The 20,018-nt window shown below is 58.3% G+C and overlaps 2 protein-coding genes across 5 annotated transcripts in view; one reads left to right on the top strand and one right to left on the bottom strand.

The window, feature by feature from the left end:
- The window catches only part of TNS2 (tensin 2), a 16,369-nt gene extending 10,313 nt beyond the window's left edge, over positions 1-6,056 (top strand). For 3 of the 4 annotated variants that reach the window (XM_061127310.1, XM_061127291.1, XM_061127302.1), the window contains exons 16-29: positions 103-168; positions 248-361; positions 570-1,781; positions 1,915-2,065; positions 2,183-2,772; positions 2,888-2,977; positions 3,263-3,388; positions 3,571-3,663; positions 3,789-3,866; positions 4,028-4,105; positions 4,535-4,703; positions 4,800-4,868; positions 4,973-5,002; positions 5,145-6,056. In XM_061127310.1, coding sequence (XP_060983293.1) covers positions 103-168; positions 248-361; positions 570-1,781; positions 1,915-2,065; positions 2,183-2,772; positions 2,888-2,977; positions 3,263-3,388; positions 3,571-3,663; positions 3,789-3,866; positions 4,028-4,105; positions 4,535-4,703; positions 4,800-4,868; positions 4,973-5,002; positions 5,145-5,283 — 3,005 coding nt within the window. In that variant the 3' untranslated portion in view covers positions 5,284-6,056. Of the gene's footprint in view, positions 1-102; positions 169-247; positions 413-569; positions 1,782-1,914; positions 2,066-2,182; positions 2,773-2,887; positions 2,978-3,262; positions 3,389-3,570; positions 3,664-3,788; positions 3,867-4,027; positions 4,106-4,534; positions 4,704-4,799; positions 4,869-4,972; positions 5,003-5,144 lie in introns of all 4 variants that reach the window. The other variant, XM_061127318.1, reaches the window with a different exon arrangement.
- On the bottom strand, positions 6,028-20,018 carry SPRYD3 (SPRY domain containing 3). The gene is made up of 11 exons (XM_061127330.1): positions 19,907-20,018; positions 18,298-18,444; positions 17,230-17,305; positions 16,650-16,774; positions 16,018-16,153; positions 14,962-15,147; positions 9,066-9,215; positions 8,573-8,630; positions 7,855-7,974; positions 7,607-7,779; positions 6,028-7,362 (listed from the first exon to the last, which is right to left on the bottom strand). Exons 1-11 carry the CDS (start codon positions 19,927-19,929, stop codon positions 7,228-7,230), a joined length of 1,329 nt encoding a protein of 442 aa, XP_060983313.1. The 5' UTR covers positions 19,930-20,018; the 3' UTR covers positions 6,028-7,227.

Below are 20,018 nucleotides of genomic sequence, written 5' to 3'. Positions count from 1 at the left end.
GTTGGAGACAAGTGGCCTGGGGGCTGGAGCCCAGGTGAAGGCAGGCAGGTGGGTAAGGGCAGGGAGGCGGGCACCTGGCTCCTCACCGTCCACTCCCCACAGACGAGAGGTTCCCCTTCCAAGCCTCGGTGGAGTTCGTCTTCTCCTCCAGCCCAGAGAAGATCAAAGGTAAGAGGCAAGCCTGGGAGAGGGCAGGAGTCAGGGGTTGTCTCTCCCTGCTCCTCACCCCCGGGGCGCCCTTCTGTAGGTAGCACCCCACGGAATGAGCCCTCCGTCTCTGTCGACTACAACACTGCAGAGCCCGCGGTGCGCTGGGACTCCTACGAGAACTTCAACCTGCACCATGAGGACAGTGCTGACGGTGTGGGGGGTGCCCCCAGAGGTGGCGGGAGGTGGAATTTCAGGGGGGCACGTGCTTCCCTCTATAGACAGACACCCTCCCAAGAGACACCCCCTGATCTGGCGTCTCCGGCACATCCCTTATTAACACACGCATTTTGTCTGTCTCTCCCTCTCTCTCTCCCACTTTTGCCTGCTTGCTGTCCCACCCTGATCCTCTCCCCACTCAGACTCTGTCACCCACACCCGGGGGCCCCTGGATGGCAGTCCTTATGCCCAGGTGCAGCGAGCCCCCCGCCAGACCCCTCCAGCCCCGTCTCCGGAGCCACCCGCACCCCCGCTGCTTTCCGTCAGCAGCGACTCTGGCCATTCCTCCACGCTGACCACGGAGCCGGCCGCCGAGTCGCCTGGCCGGCCACCCCCGACGGCTGCCGAGCGGCAGGAGCTCGAGCGCCTGCTGGGAGGCTGTGGAGTGGCCAGTGGGGGCCGGGGAGCTGGGCGCGAGACGGCCATCCTCGATGATGAAGACCAGCCCACTGCGGGCGGAGGCCCCCACCTCGGAATGTATTCCGGACACAGGCCAGGCCTCAGCCGCCATTGCTCCTGCCGCCAGGGCTACCGGGAGCCCTGTGGGGTCCCCAACGGGGGCTACTACCGGCCAGAGGGGACCCTGGAGAGGCGGCGGCTGGCTTTTGGAGCCTATGAGGGGCCCCCCCAGGGCTACGCCGAGCCCTCCGTGGAGAAGAGGCGCCTCTGCCGCTCGCTGTCCGAGGGACCGTACCCCTACCCGCCTGAGCTGGGGAAACCCGCCAATGGAGACTTTGGCTACCGCCCCCCAGGCTACCGGGAGGTGGTGATCCTGGAAGACCCCGGGCTGCCTGCACTGTGCTCCTGCCCCGCCTGTGAGGAGAAGCTAGCACTGCCCACAGCAGCCCTCTATGGGCTGCGGCTGGAGAGGGAGGCTGGAGAGGGGTGGGCGAGTGAGGCTGGCAAGCCCCTCCTGCACCCCGTGCGACCCGGGCACCCGCTGCCCCTGTTGGTGCCTGCCTGCGGGCACCACCACGCCCCGCTGCCTGACTACAGCTGCCTGAAGCCACCCAAGGCAGGCGAGGAAGGGCAGGAGGGCTGCTCCTACGCCATGTGCCCTGAAGGCAGGTATGGGCACCCAGGGTATCCTGCCCTGGTGACATACAGCTATGGAGGAGCGGTTCCCAGTTACTGCCCAGCATACGGCCGGGTGCCTCACAGCTGTGGGTCTCCAGGTGAGGGCAGAGGGTATCCCAGCCCTCGTGCCCACTCCCCCCGGGCTGGCTCCATCTCCCCGGGCAGCCCGCCCTACCCCCAGTCCAGGAAGCTGAGCTACGAGATCCCTGCAGAGGAGGGAGGGGACCGGTATCCACTGCCTGGGCACCTGGCCCCAGCAGGACCCTTGGCATCTGCAGGTGAGGCCCTGGAAAGGGGGGTGCCCAGGGCAGAAGAGGGGTCTGGGAAATGGTGGGAAAAGCACAGAGTGAGGAAAAGCTAAGCCAGGCAGAAGGGGCTCTTCCTGGCCCACAGCCCCTTCTCTCCCTGCAGAGTCGCCAGAGCCCGTGTCCTGGAGGGAGGGTCCCAGCGGGCACAGCACTCTGCCCCGGTCCCCACGAGATGCCCAGGGCAGTGCCACTTCCGAGCTGTCTGGTCCATCCACGCCGCTGCACACCAGCAGCCCCGTCCAGGGCAAGGAGAGGTGCTTCATGGGGCTGGGCTGCTCAGGGGCCTCCTTGTCTGGGTAGACACTGAAGCCTGGGTTGGGAGGCAGCTCACACAGGGCTCACACACTCCCGCCCGCCTTCCCTCCCTGCAGTGCCCGACGGCAGGACACCCGCTCCCCTACCTTGGCTCCCACTCAGAGACTGAGTCCTGCAGAGGCCTTGCCGCCTGTTTCCCAGGGAGGCGCTGAAAAGGCTCCAGAGCTGCCTGCAAGAAGTGGACCTGAGCTTCCAGCCCCGGGCACCTTCTCCCCAGCCTCCCCACCCAGCTCTCCCAATGACTGGCCTCAGGAGAGGAGCCCGGGGGGCCGCTCGGACAGCACCAGTCCAAGGGGGCCTGTCCCCAACACCCTGCCCGGCCTCCGTCACGCCCCCTGGCAGGGCCTGCGAGACCCCCCGGACAGCCCGGACGGGTCCCCTCTCACCCCTGTGCCTACTCAGATGCCCTGGCTTGTGGCCAGCCCAGAACCCCCTCAGAGCTCGCCCACACCTGCCTTTCCTCTGGCTGTATCTTATGACATCAATGGCCCCCCACAGCCCCCTCTTCCTGAGAAACGCCACCTGCTGGGGCCTGGACAGCAGCCGGGACCCTGGGGCCCAGAGCAGGCATCACCACCAGCCAGAGGCACTAGTCACCACGTCACTTTTGCACCTCTGCTCCCGGATAATGCCCCCCAACCCCCAGGTATAAAGGCCTTCAGGAGGCTGGGGCCACCTTGGGAGAACTCTTGTTTCCAGGGAGGGGCATGGCATGGGGACTGGGGAGCCCTGGGGTCAAGCTTAGTCCCTCCCTGTTCTAGAGCCCCAGATGCAAGAGAGCCAGAGCAATGTCAAGTTTGTCCAGGACACGTCCAAGTTCTGGTACAAGCCACACCTGTCCCGTGACCAAGGTGAGAAGCCAGCCTGCCCCCACCCCCTCCAGGCCTTTGGCTCAGCTTCTGGTTTGTGCCACTTCCCCATGTCAGCAGGCCCCCTCTGGGCCAAGCCTCTCTCTAACAGGTGAGTCTGGGTTTAAGGCCCAAGGAGGTCTCACATGGTCGGTGCCCACTGCACTGACTCCTGGGTGCTGACACCACAGCTTTCAGGGCCAGAGGTCTGGGGGGCTCGGGCAGCAGAGCGGAGGGGCTAGCTGGGGCTTGGTCGGCCGCCGTGAAAACCTCTCCCGCCTCCCCCAGCCATCGCCCTGCTGAAGGACAAAGACCCCGGGGCCTTCCTGATCAGGGACAGTCATTCATTCCAAGGAGCCTATGGGCTGGCTCTGAAGGTGGCTACACCCCCTCCCAGCGCCCAGTCCTGGAAAGGTACAGAGTGGCCCAACCTGAGGGGTAAGGGGAGTGGGGTGAGGGAGGCACAGAGGCAAGACCAGGCAGGGTGGTCCGTGTCACTTCGTAGTAGGGAGGAGGAGGAGATGAGCTCTCCTGCTTGGCAGAGAATTCCAGCAGAGAGAAGCAGAACCTGGAATCTTCTTCTCCACTCCTGTCAGGGGACCCCTCGGAACAGCTGGTCCGCCATTTTCTCATTGAGACTGGGCCCAAAGGGGTGAAGATCAAGGGCTGTCCCAGCGAGCCCTACTTTGGTGAGAAGCAGGGGTGGGGAAGGCTGCACTTGGCCTTCCAGGGAGGCCAAGAGGTGTCAGGAGGGAGGTGGAGGACTGGAGGTATCTCTGAGCACCTCGGGAGCCCACTTGCCTCTCCCCTGCAGGCAGCCTGTCAGCCCTGGTCTCCCAGCACTCCATCTCCCCACTGTCCCTGCCCTGCTGCCTGCGCATTCCCAGCAAAGGTGGGTGTCTGGTCATCCATCCTCCCCCTTCTCCCCTCCCACTGGAGCCAAAGGCAGAATCTCTGGTCCTGGCTCCCTGTCTCCCTGCCTTCCCTTGGGACGGCAGAGGGCGCCCTCACCTCCTGGGACTGCCACTCCCTGCTGACCCTTGTTTTCCTCAGATCCTCTGGAGGAGGTCCCAGAGGCCCCAGTGCCCAGCAACATGAGTACGGCAGCAGACCTCCTGCGTCAAGGCGCCGGTACGGGCCTCTCCCTCCTTCCCTCCCCTGGGCACCAAAGGGGACACCCCTGACATGGGGAACAGAGAGGCCTTGATGTGTGTGGGCTGGCCCTGGCAGATGTACCTCAACCAGGAAAGCAGGGGAGGCCTGTATCCATAAGCACGATGGGACAGGGAGTCCTATCTAGGCTGCAAGGGGGGGCGGGGGGGGGGTCTTGCTAGAATGCAGATTCTCCGGCCTCTTTCCAGCATCCTCGACTATAGATCTCGCGGAGTCACCGAGCTTGCCTTTTTAACAGGTTACCTGTGTGACGGATGCACTTTGAGCAGCACTAGCTGGGGAAAGTGCGAGAGCTGGGCGGGTGGGAGGAACACAGAGGGGAGATAGAGCTGGGGGTTAGCAGAGCCACCGCTCCCTGCTCCCTTCAACCCACTCCTCACCCTGCAGCCTGCAGTGTGCTCTACCTGACCTCAGTGGAGACGGAGTCACTGACGGGCCCCCAAGCAGTGGCACGGGCCAGCTCCGCGGCTCTGAGCTGCAGCCCCCGCCCCTCGCCAGCCGTTGTCCACTTCAAGGTCTCAGCCCAGGGCATCACACTCACAGACAACCAAAGGAAGTGAGTATGTGTGCTGGATAAACCCCTAGGGGACCCCAGGCACAGACCCCGGGGGCCCCGGTTTCTGGATGACTTTCCCTACCCTTGTCCTTACAGGCTCTTCTTTCGCCGCCATTATCCAGTGAACAGCATCACCTTCTCCAGCACTGACCCTCAGGACCGGAGGTGACCCTCCCTCCCAGCCCTTTCATCCCACAGCCCCCAGCCCAGCTTCTCCATTGGTAGCTCTTCCCTGGGTGCATCCCTTCACAGTTCTTCTCCTTCCGCAGATGGACCAACTCCGACGGGACCACCTCCAAGTAAGCCTCCCCCAGAGTGCCGTCTCCCCTCCCAGCATGGCATCAGCGTGGTGTCCAGGCGCCTCCTTGCTCCCCATCCTTGGCATGGCCGTCCCTGAGGAAGGGATGCTCAGCCCTCCCCACCCTGCCTTTGTACCCCCAGGATCTTTGGTTTCGTGGCCAAGAAGCCGGGAAGCCCTTGGGAGAATGTGTGTCACCTCTTTGCAGAGCTTGACCCAGATCAGCCTGCAGGCGCCATTGTCACCTTCATCACCAAAGTTTTACTGGGCCAGAGGAAATGAAGGAAGGCTACAAGCTCCAAGCCCGCGTCGACACTGTGCCCCTCTCAGCACCACACAGCCCTCACTTCCCCTGGCCTGGACCCAGGAGACCCGGGAGCCGGCCTCTCCCCTAGGAATAGGGAGCAGAAACACCAGCCTGCGACACTGCTCTCCTTCCCCGCCCCCAGCCTGCTAAGCAAGTGGATGGGCCCATGAGATGACCTTGCATGTGAGCAGAGGGCAGAGACGGGTGTGTGAGGGTGAGGCGGTGGAGCCTGGAAGGGGTGATCCAGACAGCCCCACCTGCAGGAGAGCGTCAGCGCTGGCAGGGGAGACAGGCCTTGCCTGCTCCACCAGCTGCAGGTCCCAGCACGGCAGGGAGAGAGGAGAGGTGTGGGGAGCAAGGCACTCCCTCCTCTGCCTCCCCTCTGAGCAGAGAGATCAGAGTAGGATCACATGAAAACGGGGGCGGGGGGGGGGGTTGGAAAAAAGAGTCTATTTTTGTCTAATAATAAAGAGTTTCTATAATGTTTAGTCAGAGTTGAACTCATGCCTGTTTCCAGGAAGGTCAAAGCCTCGGGTCTCCCAGGACCACACCTGTTTCTTGGGGCATCCCAGGCCCAAGCCATGTGTGTGAGAAACACACGATCCCTCTCCCTGGCCCCACAGCAGTCCACACATGCCTCGTGAGCAAGTGCCCTTCGCCGCCCCTTCCTCCAGCCGTCCCCGCCCTGTGTACCGGAAAGGATTCCCCTGTCCCGGCTGTACTGATAAATATGGAAATTCCATCTTTATTGGCTGTATAAACATCTCTGGTCTGTACATACATTTCATACATCATAGTGCAGGGCCTGAAGGGAGGGCCAAAGTGGAGGCCCCCGCAGTACAACAGCTCACTGCTTCCCCAAAGCCCTGCTCACTCTCCCCAAACCGAGGCCAAGGCTCCTGCTCCCTCTCCCTCCCGGAAGTCACTGTGTGGGGAGGGGTCGGTGTCAAGAGGCTAGGAGACAGGAGGGCCTGGTGGGGGAGGACACGTGTGAGTGCTAGATCAAACACTGAAGCAAAACAGGCAACTGGCACAGGCAGCAAGCGGGGTGCGGGTGGGGCAGGGCAGCACGGGCTCCCACTGGGCTCTGGGGTCCTGCCCTCACCGTGTGGGAGAGAGAGGCTCTGGGGTCTCCACCTGCATCCTCAGGAACTAGAGACAAAGGTGCCACAGGTGAGCTGAGGAGGGCCAGAGGGAGACAGGAGCAAAGGCTCCATTCCCGGACCTGACAGCCCATCTCACTCTACATGCCGTGGGCACCATCTACGTGTGTACAGCTGGGGGAGCCAGAGACAGGGTTCTCAGGGACCTTGGTGCCCCAGCAGGTCGTGAGGGAGGGAGCTGGCTCTGTGGGGAGAGAAGAGAGGCCCTCGAGTAGTCTTCTAGGGAGAGCATTCAGTGAAGGAGAGCAAGGGCCCTAAGAGAGCCCCCCAGCCCAGCCAGGGGGTGACAGCAGCAACTGGTTCACACGACCGACCACGAGGACAGGGAACAGACGAGGAGGCGCCCCAGAAACACTGGTAAGCGGGGGAGGGGCTGTCCGGCTCCACCCTCTCAAGCCTCAGGCCCAACAGCAGCTGAGACAGAAGCACTCACTCCTCTCCCTTCACACGGGCCAGTGAGGAAGGGGGACGCGGGAGCCCACGGCCAAAACCGAGGGGACCTGGCCAGAGAGCAACACCACCCTTCGGGCCTGTTCCTGTCAACCAGGGTCTCTCACCCAGGGACTGATGACTGGGGCAGGCCCGGGCCAGAAACTGGGCATGGAGGAGCTTGGCAGGGGCCTGATCTGGTAGGGGCAGAGTGCCGACACGCCCCCTGGGGCCTGCTGGGTAGGCAGATCCTCGGGAGTCAGGAAGTGGGTACCTGGTTCTGCAAAGGGAGGGGACAGAGGGGAGGGGCAGGTCCAGGGAGAAGGCCTAGCCACTCAGGGGGTGCAGATCCACTTTTACTTTTTCCCCACAGCTCAGCATCCCGATGGTGGGGAAGAAGCCCCCAGAAGGTACAACAGCATCCTTCTTCCCAATGATCTTGCCATTCCGAGTGAAGAAAACCTAGGGGTGGAGGAGGACAGTGGGATGGGCAGCAGGCTCTGCATGATGCTGGGGCTACACAGGCCTGATCCCCATCCCTCCCAACTCCCACCACCGCAGGAGAGACAGAGGGCGATGCAGGAGGTGACCACGAGAGGGCGTCCAGAGGCCGGAAACCAGCCTCCCCACTCAGCAACCCTGCGCCCCCTCCCCAGGTTCCGCCCTCTCTTCCGCAGGGATCCCAGCCCCAGACCCCCGCACTCACCACCACCTTCTTGCCCTCGTGCTCTTGCTCTATCTCCTCCCCGTCGTCCTCCTCTTCCTCCTCTTCCTCTTCCTCCTCCCCTTCCTGGTGCAGATACATGACATTCCGGACGTTGCGCACAGCTCGGGCGGTCGGGGACAGGATCACTGTGTCACAGCTGTCGTCGCTGTCACCTAAGCGGCCAGCAAGCCTGAGCTCCCGCGGTTCTGCCCGCAGGACCCACCCAGCGCCCGGTCACCCCCACTCACCCTCACTGTCCAGAATGTAGTCCCGGGGGAACATGATTCCACAGCCCATTATGTCCCCTTTGTAACAGCGTGGCCCGAAGGGGTCCCCCACGCCGCTGCCATGAAAGATCTTCCCGTCGTCTGTTGGGAGGAGGGGAGACTACACGCACCTGCAGGAGGGGCTGACACCCTACACCCCCAGAGCGCGCCCCCGCTGGAAGCCCAAGTGTCCCTCCTTCCCTCTCTGGCCCCAAGGAAGGGAGGAGAGACGATGAGGGCACCAGGAGAGAGACATAGGTCTGTCCCCTCAAAGGGCTGGGGGGGAACTCCCTTGGGAGCTGGTCAGAGAGCAGAGAGGGGCCTCGGAGGGGAGGGAGAGGTGGGACCAGGAACTCAAGGCTCGTCCTTTCTAAAGAAAGCCCGCAAGGAAATCGAACCAGTCAAAGGAAGAAAATGCAGAATCTGCAGGAAGGGAGCAGAGGGAGCCAACTCAGAGGCCTGGAATGTCCAGCCTGGGCCCAGCTTCCCCGCCCCTGTTCTGCTCCCCTGGCTTGTAGGGCTGGGAGGAAAAACAGGAGAAAGCGCTAGCAGCTTGGGAAGGGGACAGCAGGGGGCAGCAGGGGAGAGTCTCTCAGGTCAGAAGCTGGAGGAGAGGCCCCTCGCGCGGAGTCAGGAAAATGGGTGCCCCTGTACCCCCATCCCCACAGCCCCGGTTCCCCCAGCGCAGCCCCTCACGCACCTGCATGATAAGCCACAGACCCTCTGCTCCAGCCAGGGTGCCTGTTCTTGGGATAATCCTATGCCAGCGTGAAAAAAGGAAAGCTGTGGTACCACGCAGAAAAGAAGATGGGAGAGCGGCATCTGAACCCTCACCTTCTGGAATAAGCTACAACCCAGACGGCTGCTCCCACCCCAGCAGCCTCACACCTTCAAGCACTGGAGGTTTCGGGGGGTGGGGGCGAGTGAGAAGGTGTGGGGGTGCCAGAGTTGTGGGGTGCCCTCACCCCCCATCTAGGCCCTGGTGTGTGTGTGGTAGGCTCACAACCCTCTCTCAGCCCCGAGGTGACTGGGGGTCTGTACCCTTACATAGCAGACACACACGACCTTTCTGTCTCAGGTTAAGACCCCTCTCTGCAGCCTGGTCCCTTCACCTCTCTAGGAGCTCCCAGCTCTAGACCAGAAGTCCCAGAGCTGAGCATCCCCCCAGGCAGAAAGCCAGCATTAGTGCCCACCTTCCGGGCCAGCCCCAAGGCGATGTAGCATTTCTCTCCAGGGTCCACGATCTCCACCTCAAAGTAGTGGCTACGCGTGCTGAGGGGGCGCCGGGCCTGGGCCAGCCCCACATCCACGATGCTCTTGCCCTTGCCCAAGTACTCCAGCAGCTGTGGGGAGAAAGCCAGAGGTGGGGGCCAGGCTGACACCCCCCTGGAAACCTGGTTCCAAGGCTGTCTGGGGACCAGTTTCCTGTCTCTCACAGAAAGCCCGGCTGAAAGGGAAGTGGCGCTGGAGGCAGGAGGAGGGACTCAGTGTTCCCAGCAGGCAGGGGAGAACAAGGATGGGACGGGTGACTGGAGGTGGCAGCAGGAGCAAGAGGGCTAAGCCCCCTACTGAAGACTGCACCCACCTGCCTACTGAGCCAAGGACGCTCTCCTCGCTGTGGGGAGACAGGAAAGCAGCCCCAAGATCCCAACGGCTGGGCGCCAGGACCACACAGGGCTCTCTCGGCCATCACTTCCCTCGGTCACCCTGCCTGCCAGGAAAGGGCCACCCAGGGGCCTGAACACAGAGAAGAGGAGAAGCGAAGGCCAGGCTAAGAGGAAGCCTGACGGTTTTCTCAGGGTGCCTCGGGAGGCCGAGGAGAATGCGGAGGTTAGGGGCCAAATCCAGACGTCTGGGGGAGGGGAGACAGCTCAGAAGCCAGTTCTGCCTGGGATGGGACTGATATGCTTCTCAAGGTCTTTGTTGTACTTGGCTTTGAACAGAGATGTTTGTAGCCGGGTTGGGGAGGTGCCGCGGAGCCAGGGACCGACCAGGTCTGCTCCTGCATTCAATGTGGGGGGGTGCGGGGAGACAGGCAGAGCAGGGCTAGAAAGGCAGGCATTCCTGCTCCCAGCCCCTCGCGGCTCTTTTAAGCTGGAGCAGGGGTGTGGAGGGGAACTGACTGATGGGCTCCTGGGGCTCCTCAGCCCCACGGTGATCCTGCCTGGGCAAGACGGGGCGGCAACCCCCAATCTGGGAGGATTTATTTATCAGTTGTCATGGTAATAGTGGGGCTGTGACTCAACCCTGTCCCCTCTGTCCCCCACCCTCAGCATCACCTGGGATTCCTTAATCCCTTTTTAATTAGCCAAACTGCCCCTCAAGACTTTCTTCTACCCTCCCACCCTTCTGGCCCTGAAGAAAACTCACTCCCTGGGGACCTCCTCCACTTCTCCCAGGCAAGCCTTGGGACACTGGCCTCTCACCCCGCAAAAAACTCCTGCCTGAACAGGAAAGGCATCAAGCTCGCTGGCACAAGCGCCCAAGCCTCCGTGTGTCTTCAGCAGAGGGAGGGGCCACAACCTCACCACCCCTTCAGGGAGGCACTGGCCCCTCCTCACCCTGGATCCCCGAAACCCTGGCACCGCAAGTCCATCCTCCCCTCCGCCCCAGACAACCGCAGGCAGGCAGGGGACAGGGGCACCAGGAGAAAAGCTGGAGGTGTGCGGCAGATCACTGGACCTTTCTCCCCTCCTTCCTCCAGCCAGGACTGTACACACTTCAGGGCACCCTGGTTCTGCTATGTCACACTCCTAGCCCAAGTCTCCATTATCTCACACTGCATTCTTCCATGAGAAAGAGCTCCCCTGCAGGTGGTCTGATTTACCGAGTATTGTGAAGGCCCACCCTGTCTAAATTCTACTTCTGGTCCTCTGGGTGGGCTCGGCTCAGCCTGAATTCCTCCACTGTCTCTCTCCCCACAAGGCCGGGGGTGGGTGTGTGGGGTTATGGGTCTGAAGCCCATTAACTAGCATGGACTCCACCCAGTCTGAGCAGCCCCCAGCCCACCCTCTCCTCTGCATTGCCGAACTGGGTGGGGGACTCCACAGCTGCCCTTGACCCACAGCATCCAACTGGCCTCAGTGTAGGAAACACAGTGTTCTCCATTCTCAGAGCCAAAAGACAGCGGATCCAGATCCTGATCCTTGGGAAAAACCCGCCCAACCATTCCCTCTGCCTGGGCCCTGAGGAGAGCAGGCTGCCTTTTTGTCTACGGATAGGGTGGGGAGGCTTCCTTAAGCTACAAGGCCAGGAGGATGAAACACACTAATGCAACACACTAATTCGGGGCTCTAAAACTTACTCCCCACCCTGCAGAACAGCTCAGAAAGCACAGCGGCTCACCGCCCAGAAGCCTGGGTTCCTTGCACAGTCAGAAAGGAACCACCACCTGCATCTCCAAAAACCAGTGACAAAGTGAAGTGAGTGCCAAGGGCTAGTCTGAGCCCGGCAGGTGATAAATGCACACGTCGGCCTTTCCTGAACTCAGGAAATGGGGTTTATACTAGAATACCCCAATGTTCCAATGCTCCCTAAACATTAACAATCATCCCAAAGCTACAACAGACTGAAACTGCCAATCACAAAGAAGGAAAGGATCTTTCATCTCAGCCCTTACCCTCCTCCCCCAGCACCAGAACGGCCCCTGAGGCTCTCAGGACTGGTCACTGTTTCCCTAGGATACTCCCCAGATGACTCCGCCCAGATGACCAACTGTCTTCCTCCCAAGGCTTTCTCCTCAAACAATGCCCGTATCAACATCTTTGGTGGGGGTAGGGGAACTTGTTCCTTAAGGCTCCCAAGACCCCCTATACCTCCCTCTACACACAACAGAAGCCTTGAGAGGCCAAACAGTTCACCCTCAAGAGCTGAGGCTGCAGACCAGGGTGCAGAGAGCCTCCTGCACCCCACCCCTCCCTCATAGGCAGCACCTACCTCCTCTCCTGCTGCGACCCGCCCTTGCCAGACCCTAATCCCTCTTGACAGGATCAAGGGAGGGCTCAGTGCCCCAGGGCCTAGAAGCAGCTGAAACACACACCAGGAACATGCCTCCCACCGGCCAGCTCAGGCCCCAACACGGTCTCCTCCTGGGTTGGGTCTGGGGAGGACCCCTGAGTGGGTGGGGCCTCATTCACCCTACTTGTGTATGAAAGCTGCTGCCCTGTCACTAAGGAATTGTCAGAGGAGCTGTGAAAAGAAACGAGGAACAAAGACAGAATGAGTCCAACCCCCAGCCCTGCCGACTGCCCCTCGCCCTCAGCATGTCACCTAAGCACACTGCTCAAGGCCTGGGGATGGGGATGAGGGAAAGCCTCCCCCATCTCGGCGCCAACATTGCAACAGCAACTCTTCAGCATCCCAGAGCTCTGGGAAGGGGGCGCTCTCTAGGAGGGGACAGTAAGACAACAGGAAGCAAGGAAAGACTGCCCTCTGGAAAGAGCCAGGTCTGTCCACACATAGATCCTCAGATCAAACAAACACAACTAAATATTAACAACTGTTAATCTAGGTAGTGGAGACCCAGTGGGTGTTTACTGTGCTACTTTTTCAGCTTTTCTGTATGTTACAAACTTCTCAGAATGAATTGTTAGGGTTAAAAAAAATAAGTATGGAGTTGAAGTCTCTTTTCTGTCTGGGAAGAACCAGTGAGAAAGGATAACTGGGACTATAAAACTGAAAGAAAGACACAAGTAAAAGCCTTTCAAGGTGGCCAAGAAGACTCACCTAGGAAGCCCCTGGCTAATGACACTAGACAGGAAAGTCTCTGGGAAAGTGGGCTTAAGCCCAGGAACTCTGGACTCATCCTGTGAGATGGGGGCAGGAGAGACTGGTTACAGTAGAGTGGGCCTGGGTAGAGGGCAGCACATATCAGAGAGTGGGAAAGATGGGGGGAGGGGTCACAGAAGGAATATCTAGGCTTAGTTCTGTTACTAATTCACTGTGACATTTGATCAAGTCTCTCTAATTTTCTCTGGGACTGTTTTCTCAGCAGTACAAGAGGATACGTGGGAATGTGCAGGCAGTCACACGGCTGGGGGGCGGGGGGCGTGGTTTGAGGAGCTACCAGCATCTTGGGTCTTGAAGCCAGGGATGCTAAACATCCTGCCCATCAAGAAACTGTCTCACTTAAGAGGCCCACAGTCTCCACACTGAGAAACCTGGGCGGGATGGCATCAAAGCCTGCCCCAGACCGCCCCAGACTTTTATGGTTCCACAGGGTGCTCTCCTGGGAACATCATCAGGGCAGGAGAAACAGGCTGCAACCACAGCAGAGGTCGAGGTCCCTGGGAAGGGCTCCGCACAGAGGGGGACGTAAAAACAGGAAGGGCAGAGGGGAGAAGCAGCTGCACTAGACATCTTTAGAAACAGGAGCCACAGGCGCAGCCCAGTGACCTCTCCCAGGCTCCTGCAGCCTGACACTCAGATCACCAGATCGGAAATACAGTGGATGGTCAGAAGGGACACGAAGGAGGCGGCCAGGAGGCAAGAGTGGGAATGGCAGGTCAAAGGGCTGGAAGAAACTGGGTAAGTCACCCTCACTTGAAAGATGGGGTGCTTGGCAAGACTAGAAGAGAGGCATCCCTCAAGAGGCTCATGTCCAAGGCAGCCCCAGAGGAGCAAGTATGCAGGGAACAGCATGCCTACCCTGCCAGCTCTCCCTAGCTGGGGTTGGGGCTTAAGAGAAGAGTTAAACTCAATAGCTTACATCTAAGAAAGAAAAAAAAAAATTCTTAAATGCGTGGCCTGAGGGCACTGGGGGAGGGGCAGAGAGGAAGGCAGGCTATTTATAAACATCTACAGGATTCCGCATCAATTAGAAAAGACTGCCTGGGAGGAGCAAGGAGCGGAGTGGGGCCAGGTCCAGGCAGGGAAAGGTGCCAGGAAAACTTGAGGAGAGGTCAAGGGTGAGAGCTGGAACATCGCCCTGGCTCAGCCCCAACTTCAGCTCTGTAGATGTTGTCAGAATGATGGTAGAAGGGGAAAAGAAAGAAGAGAGGAAGATCAGGGAGTGGGCATCTGAGGCCTCCAGGCTGGTGGCCATTGCAGTCCCTGGACCCTAGAGCCAGAAGGGGGTGCAGAGTGTGAGAAGCCGCAGGAGTGCACGCTTCCTACCATTTTCCCTGGATTGGACGAACCTTGCACTCCAGAAACGGAGAGCCTTGCTCTTAACCCACTCCCACCCCCCACTGCTTCTGTTTTGCTATGAAAGGCTGAGTTAAAAACAGCCTGGCTTGGGGTGAGAAGGCCAGAGGGTGGAGGAAAAGGTTGAGCCAGGGGCGGGAGGGCAGCAGAGGGACAATTCCAAGTGGGAGGCCTGAGCAGCCCACTAGAGGTCAGGGCCAGACCCCTGACTCAGCAGCCATCCACTTCCAAGCTAGCATGAGGCACAGAGGGTAAGTATGAAGAATTTCCTTCCCTCGAGGTCTATACACTTCCCAACCAAGTTTAAAATCTAGTCAGGGGACTAACACAGGTATGATGGGATGTATGAAAAGGCCAGCTTTGGAGGGTCAAGGACTCTCACTGAATCATCATTCGCCTCCATTCTCATCCTCTATTAAATGTAGGAAGGCCGAAGAGACTGACATGGGTGCTTAAAAAAGATCTCGAAGAACCTCTCCCAACGCGAGTAGGATTTACAACGACACCTGTCCCACATTGCGGTGGATGGAAAGCTGGGCCAGCTGGGCTGGGTTCAAGCCAAAAGGGAGGTCCAGGCATCCGGCCTCTCCAAAGTCAGCCCGGCCTCTCAAAGGCAGACAGACGTACAGGGCAGCAGTGTGCACTGCCCTGGGGGCTGAAGGAACCAAAGAAGGCAAAGGAGAGCTACTGCTTTTCCCAGGGTTGAGTGATGAGCCTGAGCTCTCAAACAAAAGGGAAGGCGGGAAAGGAAGGCCAATGCTAAGAGAACACAGACCTGAACTCAAGGATCGTGTCGGGGTGCCAGGCACTCCTGCCCAAATTCTCACTTTCCAAAACCCTACAGAAGACACTGTCTTCACTGCCTATCCTAAGCAATCCTAAAAGCCTAAGAGCTGGGGCCCCTAGAGCTCCCCCGGCGCCCTCTGCACACCACCCCTTACTTACGGTTCCACAGACTCGGACATCGTGTAGCCGGCCCCACTCATCCTCGTAGCTGTCCACCATCATGACGCTGTCATCCTCACGGCCCAGCTCAGCATTGAGATGCAGCCGCACCTCCTCACCCAGCGAGTGCATGCCCACTGCCGGAAACAGCCCATCCGGGGACATGGGCATGATGGTGGAGCCCACCTGTGTTGTCGGGAGGGAAGAAAGGAGGGAGCTACCGCCTGGCTCACTTTTCCTACGGCTCATCTAATTCTCACAAGGGGACTTTTGAGAATGATGCAACCAGGCATCATCACATACGCTGACAGGAGAGCAAAACAAAGGTACAGAGAAGTTTTTAAAAAGCTGCTGAGCACTCCTGGCTGAGCAAGGAATCCACAGAGCTAGAAGGCAAACGCCAAGTCTCTCAACGTGCCACCAAATACTTTTGGTACATGTTGAGTGTAGACTGGAGCAGGAAGAGAGCTCAGGATAGATGCTAAAGGAGAAAAACCCCTCAGTGGAGAACTGAGAAAGCGATTTCCCTGGGCAGGAGGTGGGGCTAGGGAGGAGAAGGAAGACAGCTGGGGTCTCTCCTATGTGTTCTTATCCCAGCCCTCCACCATCACTAGCCTTTGAAGAGGGAAGGAAAGGAGAAGTGAAACAAGGAACACAAAACACAGAAAAGACATACCCTCAAAAGCACTCAAGTCAAAAGTCCCAAGACAACCTCCAGCTTACAGAGCCAGGCCATAAACTCTCCCTCTTTTTGCCTGCTCAAAACCTTCCTCCACATCACTCCATTCTGTCCCCCACAAATCCTGCCCCTCCTCCACTGCATAAACTTGTCCCTCTGTGTCTACCACCTGGGGACAGTCCCAGCTTCCCCTGGGTGAGGGGAGGGTCTTCTACATGCAGGAGAGCCCAGGAGAATTTAAAACTGAACTGAAGAAGATGGGAAATGAGCCTAGGGGGCCCTGGGCTAGTCCCAGCCAGCAGACTCTTTCACAGCACTCACACAAGTCCCTGGACAGCTTCAAGCCATTTAAATCCCACTTAGGATGTCCCACTTACCCGCTTCCCATTTTTAGTGAAGAAGATCTGGGCAGTCTGCACATCAAAGGACACTGGCTCAATGCCACAACCAATCCGGTCCCCAGAGTTGCACTTTGACCCAAACTGGCGACCCTTGGCTCGGCCATTGTAAAGCCTGTGGACAGGGCGGAACGACACTCAATCTGAGCCTGGCCTCCCAACTTCTCCCTAGTGCTCCTGCTCCCCATCACTCTGCAACACCATCTACCTGCGTCCTTGGATGAGCTCCACCCTCCCCTTTGAGTCTGCAAACCTCCAAGGAGAGTCAACAGGCCACCTTCCTGACCTGGTCAGAAAAATCTATGAAAACACTCCAAAACCAGTGAAAGTGAAAGTGAAGTCACTCAGTTGTGTCCGACTCTTTGCAACCCCGTGGACTGTAGCCTACCAGGCTCCTCCGTCCATGGGATTCCCCGGGCAAGAATACTGGAGTGGGTTACCATTTCCTTCTCCAGGGGATCTTCCCGACCCAAGGATCGAACCCGGGTCTCCTGCATTGGAGGCAGACGCTTTAACCTCAGGAACGGCCAAAGCCACCCTGAGGTAGTCCATTATATCTCAGACTCCCAAATCCGCAGGAAAGGGGTTGGGTGCCACAAGAGGCAACTCACTTGCCATCATCAGCATGGTAGGCCACAGAGTCAGGCAACCAGCCAGGCTGGTGATCCAAGCTGTAGTACTGAGGGACCAGTCCCACAGCAATGGTGCCCCGGACCCCACTGTCCACAATCGACACCTGGAGGGAGGAGAGCAGGACACAGTTAGCACAGCAAGGAACAGACATCAAAAGGGGTTGAGGCTCAAAGAGCCAGGAGACAGGGGAGTCAAAGAGAAAGGGCACCCAGACGGAGAACTGGGGAAAGTGGGGGCCCATTTTACCACAATTACTTAGAAAATAATTTCCAAGCCATGGAAAAAGATAGGAGATGGAGATGCTGGGCTTGGGTGAGGGGGTGAGAAAAGACATGGGTCAAATTCTACCAAGGTGAAGGGCAGGAGAGCCGAAGGGACAGGGTGACAGGACTCTACGGTGCCTCTCAGATTAGGCATCATGATACCCTGGGCCCTATTCCCAGCCAACAGGATAATCCTGATGTAAAGTCTAAAGAACTAGGTCAAGAATCCAGTAAAAGAGCTCCCTGGATCTAAACCATTTCACCCCCTACTCTGCCCACCCATAGCCTCGATCACCTCAAAATAATTGCTGTCCTTTGTCAGGGGTCGAGAAGCCACATAGCAGCCAACTTCACCAGAGTTTCCATGGTAACTGAAGGAAAAATGGAGAGGGAGGTCCATTAGCATCCTAGCCCAGGAATTTGGGGGAGCGCCTTAGTGTCCCCAGCCCCCACCCTGTGAAGGCCAGCAGAGAGAAGAATCCACCTGGTCACATGGGATATCTGCACAAACACCATAACAAGATACTTGAGGTCACCCGCTGCCTCCAGCAAGGGTCCAACCCATACCAGACCACTGTAAGCCTGGCTTACTCACTGCCAGTGGGGAAGAGGAGGCAGAGCCTCCCGCAGTTGCCTATTAGGTGGTCTCACACCCTGTCTAACCTCAATCCTTCATGCTGTAGCTTCAGCCCTTTTCCTCTGGCTCTGTCCTCAGTGGACTTTGAGAATGGCTAGTCTCCATCCTCTGGACCAAAGCCGTTCATTGATTGAAAGAGTTATTCACTCTCTACTCCTCAACTTTCTTGTTTCCAGGCTAGACAGCACTACTTCTGTCCCTCTTCCAGTGACAACTCTGTGAGAGAATTAGGTTCCAACGGACTCAGGGGAGAGTTTCAAGCCAGAAAACAGAGAGAAAACAAACACACAAACCAAAGAGTTGGAAGGCAGTGAGCAGGATGCACTGCAGGGCCATCCTTCCCAAAACAGGAAGTCCACTGCCTTTGAAATGGTCATTCTTTCACCAAACACAACTCAAGAGATGCAGGCAGGAGACCCAGGCACCGCACAGACTCACTGGAGTCCTCTCGACAAGACAGTTGGGCAACTCCTGGGACCCCAGCAGCCTCCATCTCTGACATGACTGCTTCCCACACAGAGCAGGACAGAGGGACCCAGAGACACAGGCAGAGAGAGCTGCAAGGTGAAGAAGCACACACTGCTCCATTCAGAAAGGCCTCCAGAGTCCACTGCATCCCCACACAGTGTAGACAGCTGTCTGCTTCTGCAAAAGCCCCTTTTCGTCTCTAAGACCTGGCAGAGAAAGGAAAATAAGGAAAATGTGAAAGCCCTCCCTGAAACTCACCTCAAAGTGTCTCCATCTACAAGAATATGCTTGAACCTCTCCTGATATCGGAAAGCCCGGACCTCTCGAATCTCCCGGATCCGCCGGCGCCAATTCAGAAACCGGTAGTGCAGGTTGAGGTCATCCATCTTGTTCATGAGAACAAACCTGCCAGGGGGAGAAGGGACCTGAGGAGGAGGAAGCAGGGCCCTGAGCACCTTGGCCGGTTCTACCCAGAATGCAGAAAGGACTCTAGACTTGAAGCCAGTTGCCTAGATTGACCTTAACAATCCCCACCCTCATCCTTTTATTCAGCAAACATTTACCGAGCTCCCACTATGTGCTCCTGCTGTCCAAGGTGCTACGGATACAGCTGTGAATAAGATGGATGGGCTGCCTATTCTCATAGAGCTTCCATTCTACCGAGGGAGACATGATAGACAATAGACAGACATGACAATGTTAGACAGTGCAGGAACAAGCACAGTGACATGACGAAAGAATAACGAGTTGAACTCTATGAGATGAAAAGGTGACTGGCATGTGACAAGCCCAAGAAAGAGCATCCCAGGCAGAGGGGACAGCCAGAACACAGGTCCTGAGGGGCAAGGCAGCTGGCATGATAGGAAATAGAAAAAGGATAGGTGACTGGTGTACAGGGAATGTCAGGTAGAAAAAAAATGTATCAGAAAAGGATGGAAGGAAGGTAGGGGCCAGATCAATGCTCTACAGACCACGTTAAGGAGTTTGAATTTTATTCCAAGTATGATGGGAAAGCTCTGGAGGGTTTTAAGCAAGGAAATGATATGTTTCTAAGGCTTATCTGATTGTAAAAATCATTCAGGCGGTTGGCTGGAGACTAAACTCATCACAAGATGAGCAAAACAGAGTGGCAAATAATTAATGAGGAGACTGTTGCTGCTGTTCTAATGAGAGATGGCATCCACAAAGATGGTAGTAGGGAAGATGGAGAGGAGTAGGATGACCCAGGTATTTAAACCACCAACAGTGCTAATGCATAGGTGAATGAATTTTCCCCAAAGTGACAAAAAGAGGAGTTATTTCTCTTCCCATATCCCAAACCCTGGGACAAGGGTTCCATCAAGGCCTGACAGTGTCCTGCACACAGTAGGGGCTTAGGAAGCTGACTAGGCTAAATTCACTCCCCATGCGCATATTTACAAGCTTCTGCAGTAGCTGCAAGCCACTGCGTGGCTCAGGAGGGTAGGCACCTGCGGGGTAGCCCTAGGACTGGCCTCCTCGGCACTCGGCCAGGGCTCGATCCCAGGTTGATGCTGGCGCCCCAGACCTAGGGGCATCTGCTTGCCTAGAATCCCATAGCCTTGACATCAGCGAGAGGAGGCCGCACCGGGCCCCGCCTCCACCCGGATCACTCAGAGGAGACCCGGGGGAAAGGAGCACTAGCCCGTCAGTGTGACTACGCCCAGACTCCCCAGGCCCTGCACTGGGCCGAGAAGGGTCCCCAGAGAGGAAGCCCAGCGACCAGAGCGCAAGGCCCCGCCCCTGACTCCGAAGCCTCCGCCCAGGACCCCCGCCTCCCGCCTCCCGCCTCAGGCTCGGTGGAGACCGACCCGAGGCCTCCGGGACCCCGCCCCCGATCCCCGCCTACCGGGGCCGCCGCGTCCTCCTCATCCATAGACCTCTCAGCTCCGCACACTAGCTCTTCGGCCGCCGCCACCACACACATCCGGGTCCCCGCCCTTCCTACGCTCCCCCAGCCC

Source organism: Dama dama, chromosome 3 (assembly GCF_033118175.1).
Source record: "Dama dama isolate Ldn47 chromosome 3, ASM3311817v1, whole genome shotgun sequence".
NCBI classification, from domain to species: Eukaryota; Metazoa; Chordata; class Mammalia; order Artiodactyla; family Cervidae; genus Dama; species Dama dama.
This window is presented reverse-complemented; position numbering and strand designations above follow the sequence as displayed.